Here is a 9,758-nt window from a genome sequence, read left to right as displayed (position 1 = left end):
GTTTCTGAGTCAATATTACAATATCCTGGTCATCGGCAAAACCAACTTATGTTGTGTTTTGGATGCTGGTATGCTGGTCAATCCGCATGACCATACTGGGTGAACAGCTAAACCAGCACCAGACCAGCATGAACCAGTTCAGACCAGCTTAGACAGCATGCTGCATTTGTTCAGCAGGGTTTTCAGCAATGTGACGGACTTTTTGTTCATTTTTATAGATAACAAATTTTCTACAGTGTCAGAAACCACATTAGCAACTCAACACAACCGTGATGTGTGATGATTAATGCTTTTAAGGAAAAACTCTGTTTTCCTTGATATGGACCCTTTAAACTTCAAAAAGGTTCTTCACACATTCACTAAAAGGCCATTTAGGCAAAGAAAAAGCTGTTCTGTGGCATCACTCCAAATAACCCTTTTTTGACTCCTTTATTATTAAGAATGTAGGTAAAATACAGTGTCAGCCTGGTGCTAGCCCATTTAAATGAAGGTAGTAAGTACTGAAAGTTAGAGTATTGAACTGATTGCCATGTTGCAGTATTGAAAAAGCACTAGACTTCCGATAAATACAACTCTAGAGGCTGTAAGTGGAAGGAAACTCTCAGCCAGTTGGAGAGTGATGGGTTCCTGCTGTTTGGACAGTACAGGAACTGACATGCAGCATGCATACACAGAGGGCTGTGTTCCAAATGCCTTACCTTCATTGTGTTCCTCCAGCAGCACTGCTGTGTCTGATCCACTCACACCAGCGCAACACACACTAACACACCACCACCACATCAGTGTTACTGCAGTGGTGAGAATGACCCACCGCCCAAATAATATCTACTCTGTGGGGGTCCATGGGGGTCCTGACCATTGAAGAACAGGGTAACAAAGTATGCAGAGAAACAGATGGACTACAGTCTTATTGAAGTGGTCATTTGGTGTATACATACCCAATTCTGAATTCTTTAACGTGGTCTCAAGAAAAGAGTGTGTATAATGTGATTATATGTGGTCAGAGTGCTCTGGGACACGTGAGCACTCGCACAGGTACCAAAAAGTATGCAAAACTGTGCGCTTTGGAGGAGTGGGGCACCCTAGAACAAGGTTTCTCCACCTCTGGGCCGCCCTCTGGTGGTCCTTGGGCCAGCACTGAGTAGGAGCCAGTAGTGGTACTTCGTCAAAAAAATCAGTGAAAAAATTGACTTAATGATAAGAAAAAAGGTATAATTTTCTCAAATGGTAAAGAATATTAGGTCATCCCTCATCCCTCATCCCTCATCATTAATATTAAGTCATCCCTGCTGAAAAAAAATTCAGAAACCATTAAAAGTGTCTTGCCCTTAAGTTTCACTCGCGAGTGAAAAATCTTAATTTTAATAATCATTGCACCTAATTTCAGGTATTAAACAAGCTTGTGTTCACCTAATCTGTTGATTTATTCAGTGAATATTCAGCATAATGTGCCACCTAAAAAACTGTGTGGGAGGTTTTTTTGATAATGAAGGCTTAGGCCTGGGAGCGGCCTTGGCCTGCAATAATTAAAAAAGATATATTACTTTTCGGTTCGGACGCAAGGGTAAAGATAGCCGTGACTTGTGGAGATATTGGTGCGCTAATCAAAAAGTTTGAAACATATGGGATGGGTGCGGATCTTTGTGGGTTTGTCACTTGTACCTGGGCCAACTCAAGATTGACGCTTGATGCTGGAAAGCCTGAATCTTCAATTAAACACTTGTGCCTTTTCCTGCCAAGCTGTCGTATTTATTTGAGTTCTGTGTCAAGAGCAAAGCTGCGAAGATATTTTTTCCAGGACAACCGCTGTGGAAAAATTCCCAAAAATGATTTTTTTAAGCCAAATGTTTATTTTCCCTATGGGCCTTCATGCTTTCTAGCGATAAACAGGTGAACCTTGAGGAGGAAAAGGTTAAGAACCCCTTCCCTAGATCAGGCATGTCAAACTGGGCACCTTCCAGCCTAAAGTGCCGCGGAGATTAGCATTTACCCTCATTAACGCGCTGAATTCAGTCCATGAAGGTCTTGCGAATTAGCTGATGAGCTTAATCAGGTGTGTGTAATGAGGCCGTGTGCTGAAGTCTGCAGTGTTTAACACATGCGCCCTAGAAAATGGCTGAAATCAGAGATAGTGTACTAGTTAGGGAGCATGGCGTCGGTTTGGGACACAGCCGCGGACTACAAACCCGCCCTGGTTCGCTTCACAGCCTACATCCCACAATTCCGTGCGTTCCCTAGCCTTTCGGGAGGACGTAAGGACGCTTCGCTGAGGCCTCAGAGCTCCGAGATCTTCTTTATGTGAGTCAGTAAAGCCAAGAAGGCGGTTTATCTCGCTGTGTTCGTGTTGAATAGGCGCTATCTGAAGTAAATACGCGTTAACTACTAAATAAAGCGGTTATTTAGTGTTTCCCACCGCCCGGCTCGCTGTTTAACCCCAGGCTGAGTCGTTAGCCGAGTGCTAACCGTTCAAGGTTAATAAGGCTTAAGATTAACGTGAATCTCGGCGCTGTATAAGTGTTAGTTTCGTCTCTGCACCGTATAAAATGTGCGAAAACACCGAACTGTGTTGAATTTAAGGTGGCAAACGGCTCCAATAGGTCATTTCGGTGTTTACCGACGACCTCTGGCTTTGCCCTCCTGAGACATCACTGATACAGCCGGCGCTTGAAGGGAAACTCCACCAAAAATTTCAAAAATTCTTTCTAATTAAATGGTTAAGATGTAAACAGAGTCATTCAGAGTGGTGTGGTGTGAAATGCTCTGTTCTAGATAAACTTACCGAGTCAGAATTGTCCACAGTGGTGGTGATAGGAACCGGACATCCACCTCTAAAAGCTCCCTTATTACATGAACTGGTTATGAATGTGATGCCTGATGCATTTTTTTTTTTCTTTTGGCTTAAAATGTATTTTTAATTAATGTATTTTAATCCAGGGGTACATGCAGGTCGCTGTGAGGCAAAATAATCCCCAAAGAAAACTTGTTTTGTCAGATTTATGCCTATTTTGTGAACAAGCTAAGAAGATATGTGTAGGTTGTTTTAGATAGTAAATGAAATGTCTATGTTTGTGTTGTAGTCATGGCGACCCCTGGTTCCCATCACTGCCACTGCAAAGAAATCTGAGTCTCTGCAATGAACTATTTCACACCAAACCACTCTGAATGATTCTGTTTACATATCAAAGACAGTATTAATGTTCAAAAAATGGTGGAAATTTCCCTTTAAGGTCGAGCGGAAAACTCTTAATAAGATTGGAAGGCAGTTCCAGCCTCCTCTCGGGTTTGATGTCCTGTGCTGCTGTTAATGTGTTGTGTGTGTTTTTATTGCAGTGTTGAAACTAGTCTGAGAGATTTGCTCAGAGATGGCAGACATCATTGATGACAAAATCAAGAACTACAGAACGGCTCCGTTCGACGCCCGTTTCCCCAACACCAACCAGACACGAAACTGTTTCCAAAACTACCTTGGTAAGTGCAGGAATTTAAAAAGTCATACGACTCCTGGAAACCTAGTACATATTGTTTTTCATGAAGACTTTGCTGATGTTCAGGGGTTTGAAAATGTTTCTCTGCAGCTTCAGTGCCCTTTAAATGCAGTATTTAAGGCCTGAGGTCCAGCACAGTTAGATGTTTTCCCATTTCTTACACACCTACTTGGTTACCAAATTATTACCAAATGGTTTGAAGCAGGAGGGAAATGAGAAATGTCCAAATTGGACCAAGTTGTCCACTCTTGGGATCAACAGCCCAGTCTTATTTAGCACACTTATAACACTATGGTCCTCATTTGTGTCCACAAAGCCTTAAGGTGTCCCATTTCGCATTTTAGCATTGAAAGGGGGCACACAAGCGCCCTCTGTGCACACCTTAGTGTGGCCTTTGGCGAGGACCGCATCGCTCAGGGCTCAGTAGCAGCCTCTTACCCAAAATTCCTTGGGATATAGGCTAGGACCAATCAGAGGGGTTTGTTTACAGCTAGCCGATCAACAGATTGGAGAAGAGATGCAGCTGTGAGCTAAAATGCATTTGTTTTATTAATGTCATAATGTACCTTCAGTAAAAGCGAATCGGCTCATTAAAGAAAAACAAGTCTGACCGTGATCCTTTAATTGGGTACAGTACATGTACAAGACCTAGTCTGGCCCAAATGCACGGTTTTAAATCTAGCACCTCCAAGGTCTCTTGTTGACATCCCCAAAGGGCAGACTTTGAGGAGTGTCACAGGGCTTAGGTCACTGTTTTGGACAGGGCTATAGAGTGTGATAAATGAACCTTTCGCAGTGCAGACCTGACCCTCTTCATTTCTTTTTGTGTCTCAGACTTTCACAGGTGTAATAAGGCTTTGTCAGCGAAAGGTCAGGAGACGTCTCCGTGTGACTGGTACCAGAGAGTCTACAAGAGCCTGTGCCCCATCAGCTGGGTAAGATTCTGTTGTTATTGCCTGACACATGCACATTAGTCAACACTAATACAGATGATAAGCGGCAAAACTGGTTTGCGCTGGCAGTGCCATCGTTTTCTTATAGAGAGAGCGGATTTTCCACTCTCGTTCCATTTTGCCACTCTGTCGCTGTGCGCAAAGTCACTCAGGTTCAACTTCAACACGGTTTGCTTCTGACCTTTACAAAGCGAAGCTAATGAAACATGTTATATGTAACGTGTGACATGACCACTTTCCTTTTTGCTTGGTCTTCTTGGCATAACGTGACCAAAACCAGAGCCTTTTCTGGTTTTAAACTAATATACTTGTTTTGCAAAATCACATAGGAATAAACTGTCAGGTAGGTGTTTTTCGAACTCCTGCATGTGCTGATGACATGGTACAGCTCAAGGCGGACTGTGCGCCCAGGTTTGCGGTTAGCAAAGCACAAGATCATCAGTTTATCATCTGAAAGCGCCGTCAGGCTGAGAACATTGGCATAGAAATCCATGTAGATGAGGCAGGTCTTCAAACCTGCATCACCTTGTTTTTGTAGGTCTGTATAGAAAAAGCTGTTCATGGACTGTTTACTGTTTTTCTAAAAGCCTTACCATGCACAAAAATGTCCTTGTGGTTTTGATAAATAGCTGTTAGGATTTTTATTTTTTACTTTGCACAATGATGAATGGGGCCTTTTGTTAATTTTTTTTTTTTTTAATTATTACTACTACTTAAGGCAATGTTAGACTTCTTTTGAATTACATCAAAACAATCGGCGTCTGTACTTGCACATCCAGTTAGAGGCACATTTTAGTCATAATTAATCACTTCTCATATGTCGTTGTGATATCCAACACCGCATTTTATGTCCATATCATGCAGCCATAGCATAAACCATGGGACTTTATACAACAGTACATGCATAGCAACTGTTGCCGGGTTAGACAAGCTTCATAGAATGCTAACAATGAGACACCAACACACACTTGTCAGAATGTATATCTATACTTAGTGCGCTACTTACTTCAGATACTTTTCCACACCAGTAATGATTACAGGACAATCTCCTGTGTCACGCCTACAAAATACATATAGTTTATAATGGATAATGCACAATAAATTTAGATAATTTAATAACCTGATTTGTGCGCAACAATTTCTCGTTATGTTGACTTAAGCCCTATTTGGACTGGATAAAATTTACATGGGTTTCTGTGGTAGTTTCCACTTTTATAGGTATTACTCTGTGACCTTATTTCTGTCCAGATGAGCCATGTCAGCGTTTTTTCGTCCATCTTCCCCTAAGATAAATTAGGGGGAAAAAAAACCTAGTTAACTACTGTTTTTCACCTCAGTGGTGGTTTGATAAATTTTATTCCCGTCTGGGGCGGCACGGTGGCGCAGTGGGGTAGCGCTGTCGCCTCACAGCAAGAATGGCCTGGGTTCGATCCCCGACTGGACGACCAGGGTCCTTTCTGTGTGGAGTTTGCCTGTTCTCCCCGTGTCTGTGTGGGTTTCCTCCGGGTACTCCGGTTTCCTCCCACAGTCCAAAAACATGCAGTCAGGCCGATTGGATGTGCTAAAATTGCCCCTAGGTGTGAATGTGTATGTCTGTCTGTCTGCCCTGCGATGGACTGGCGACCTGTCCAGGGTGTATCCTGCCTTCCGCCCAGTGACAGCTGGGATAGGCTCCAGCACCCCGCCACGACCCAGAAGGATAAGCAGTTTATATGATGTATGTTTATTCCCGTCTGGATACATATTTCCGTATTTTTGGTGGGTTTTCCAGGCAAATTTGGCGTACCTTTGGAACAAATAGCTTCTTGCCATATTTAGTGTTCTAGCATGTGTATCTGTTTTTGTGGAGGTCTTTCACCTGTTAACTTGGTCTGGATTGTAGAACTTGATCATCTCTACACTGGAAGACCAGCAGCAGGAGGAGAAACAAAAAATATGTATGAAGTACTTTAGTCACAAACGGCTACTCAGTATTATCAGAGCATTACTTTATATGTAAAGTACAGTACCATCAATGTTTCATGCAAATAGAACGTGATCACATGACCTTGAATGATGCAAATATCCAGGTTTGTAGAAATCACAGCAAAAACTTGCATCTCCTGTATTTTTTTTTTTTAATTGATAAACTAATTCAATCCAAATAGGGCTTTAGTCTTTCACTGACATTCTGGAGAGCTTGTCCAGCTTCACAACAGTATCTATAAGAAGACATTTGTATGCGGCGCCCGGATTAATCAGTTACAGCAGCTTCACTCAGCCCAAACTCCAGATACACCAGCTAAGCTCCAAGCTGGTCTATCACCACATTCAAGTCTACTGTTAATTCAGTCGCTCTGTCCTGTTATCAAAGAAATTGAGCCTTGGTTATTTAGTAGATTTAGTCATTTTTAGAGCCTTAAGACATGTTAGATGTCTGGTGTTTAGTGCCCTCGTGTGCTATTTTGCTGGACCTTTTGCCGTCATTACAACAGTTTAGTCCAACGCTGACGGGTTTGCAGCATGAAACGTACAGTCAGCTTTTAATTGCTGATGTCACTGGATTTAAGTAGATGAGCTCCTATTTTATTTTTATTTTTTTTTGGCTAGTTTTAATATCTAAGTTCAGTTTATACTGGAGGCACTGGCCTTCGTGGTCTCTTTCTGTTGTACTACCCCACAGTAACCAGTAGAGGGCCCCCCACACTCACTTAATGTTAGATCAGAAATGTAGGCAGAGTTTGTTTTGTACTGTCTTTGCAACATATGTATGTATCTATCTATCTATCTATTTATCTATTTATTTATTTATTTATTTATTTATTTATTTATTTAATGAACACACGCAGACTCTTCTGATGGACCTACTAATATAAACCAATTCAAATAAATTGTTTTTGTGTTTAAATACTTATTGCTCTTTGCATTTGCCCTGTTTTAAACCAGTGTTCACCGCTTTCATCTGTAACTATATTTCAGCTGTAGTCAGTATGCAGTGAATATCTGTTGTTTTAAATTAGAAATTATTTTCTCAATTTGTTTTTTTTAAATCAGGCAAATTTGTTTTGCAAAGCACAACTCTGTTCTAGACTCTAGAATAGTCTATTCATGCTTTGGCCAGCAGGGGGTGCAGTCCAGCATACCGTGCAAAGTGTTCTGCATTTTGACATTGCCACAACATTAACGCATCTATTTCCTTCCCTCCTTTTAGGTGGAGAAGTGGGATGGGCAGGTCCAGGATGGAAGCTTCCCTGGAAAAATCTGAAGGGGCAGCAGCACCTTTCATCTTAAAGCTCCTGACCTTTTGTAGATCACCTTAATTTAACCATGTGTCGCATTGTGAGTTAAACCCTGAGGGCACGAGGTTGGCCTGAGACCTGAATATAACATCTTGTGACCTTTGACCTACACTACTCGCAGGTCCACAGTGTTCAGCCGTGTGTTGCTCTGCTTCTCATTTCCATTGTTACATAATAAAGACGCACAATGTTAACTTACGCCATGTATTACTTTCTGGAGTGAAGGAGTTGTGGTACATTTCATTGTTTTCAGTTGCAACAACACTTTTGTTGCTTTCTGCTAAACAATAAATAAAATGTATAGTTGTTCAAGAAGTGCTTTTATTGCTTTACATGACAATTGTCAAACACACCATCTTATCCAGCCTGTGAAATTATCTGAATTGGCTATTAATATTAGACTGTTTCACAGTGGCCCACACTACACAGTTCCACACCGGTCATATCAACAAACGCACTAGCTGTGTTTCAACTGCGGTTCAACCAACAAACTCTCAGTTCAGCAGCTCGGAAATTGATCCCAAGAACAAATGAACTTGCAGCAAAGAAAATATGCCAGGTTTTTAGATCAGACCCCTCCCTCCTGGGGTCTTTATTTTTTCATGTTATATATCAAGGTCTACTACAAATACCTATATTTTGCGGTTGACGTTTTGCCGTATTTTGAATAAACAATGTCCTGTTTAGTTTATAACAATATATTCTTTAAAAACTGAAATAAAAACAAAGCCATTCTCTGCAGATTTGTTGAGATTTTGAATGTGGCTCTTTAAGTGGTTGAGTTTCACACCTCTGCTTTATATGAATGTCAGAGCAAAGCGTTCTTTGGTGGCCAGCTATAGTTGGCCTATGTACAGTACATAGTGCTAAGTGCTGATTTGGATATTGTGTTCATTCATGATCATGTTTTAATGACACTTTTGCTTGGTATCAAACTAAGGAACGTAAGAAAAGTAAAAGTGCAGTAGAGTCTGTTACAGTAAGGCTCAGATTTATGGTTGGGGTACTTCAAAACAAGGAAAATTTAGAACGTACCAGCGGGAAAGATTTATGAGGCTGTTCAGCCAAACATGCCATGTCTGACCAAGTGTTATATTTGGCACTGTGTCAGTGTTCCACATGCTACGCCACCAGTCAAAAGTTTGGGGTACCAAACAAAGGTGTTAAACAAACTAAACTACTAGTTTGGATGGTTCTTCAGATTCTCTCCTCTCTTTTGCCTTGATGCAGCTTTACTCTCGATCATTGAGCGTGTTTACATGCACTTAAAAATTCATTAACTACAGATAATCAGATTTTGTCAGTAGATCGGTCAACATGTTTACATGCACTTGGGTGATAAGATAATGGGGAAACTCCAGGTCTACATGAGTCAGATAGTAATCAGATTTATGCTTTGCAACCGGCCAATAAACTCACAGAAGAAGACGAGACGTACACCTCAAATTTAATCCGTTTTTTTTTTTTTATATATAAAGCATTGCGCCACTTTACCTGAAAATATGAACGTACATCATCTAGAAGATGAAGAATATTTAAATGTTTGGTGTCAGCGCTTCTCCAAAAGTGTTTTGCTGCCATCTCGCGTCGTCCACCGCATGCACAGACAGAAATCCGATAGAAATCAGAGTAAGAGTTCACATGCACTGAGAAATCTCAATTACTGAGCTAAAATCCAGCCTATTTATCAGATTTCTTAGTCGGGTTTCTAGATTGGAGTATGGCGTTTACATGACCATTTGAATAATCAGATAACTGCAGAAATCCAATTATGATCGGATTATCGAGTGCATGTATACACTCATTATCTCAAGCAGCTTCATGGGGAGCCACCTGGGATGCCTTTCCAACATCCACACACATGCTGAGAGCTTGTTGCTGAACTCCACTTGGATACATTCTCAGATTTTTCTCATTTTTAAAATTTAAATTGGAATAAAGTTAAAACATAACCATAAACCTTCAGATCAAAATGTCAAATATGATATAAAAAATGCATATTCAGTTGGAGATGTCCACTTCGGCCTTGCACAAAAGACATA

The 9,758-nt window shown here is 41.1% G+C and overlaps 1 protein-coding gene across 1 annotated transcript; it reads left to right on the top strand.

The window, feature by feature from the left end:
• Positions 1-2,187: 2,187 nt before the first annotated feature.
• Positions 2,188-8,031, top strand: LOC118825178 (cytochrome c oxidase subunit 6B1). Its single transcript, XM_036595736.1, has 4 exons — positions 2,188-2,298; positions 3,331-3,468; positions 4,320-4,420; positions 7,629-8,031. The coding sequence occupies exons 2-4, from the start codon at positions 3,363-3,365 to the stop codon at positions 7,680-7,682; spliced, it is 261 nt and encodes an 86-aa protein (XP_036451629.1). The 5' UTR covers positions 2,188-2,298; positions 3,331-3,362; the 3' UTR covers positions 7,683-8,031.
• Positions 8,032-9,758: the final 1,727 nt, after the last annotated feature.

Source organism: Colossoma macropomum, unplaced genomic scaffold (genome assembly GCF_904425465.1).
Source record: "Colossoma macropomum unplaced genomic scaffold, Colossoma_macropomum, whole genome shotgun sequence".
NCBI lineage: Eukaryota > Metazoa > Chordata > Actinopteri > Characiformes > Serrasalmidae > Colossoma > Colossoma macropomum.
This window is presented reverse-complemented; position numbering and strand designations above follow the sequence as displayed.

Bases quoted from the DNA above. Each gene is read 5' to 3' on its own strand.
- LOC118825178 (XM_036595736.1), top strand. From the start codon at position 3,363: ATGGCAGACATCATTGATGACAAAATCAAGAACTACAGAACGGCTCCG. The intron at 3,469-4,319 runs GTAAGTGCAGGA...TTTGTGTCTCAG, and splicing joins CTGTTTCCAAAACTACCTTG to ACTTTCACAGGTGTAATAAG. The intron at 4,421-7,628 runs GTAAGATTCTGT...CCCTCCTTTTAG, and splicing joins GCCTGTGCCCCATCAGCTGG to GTGGAGAAGTGGGATGGGCA.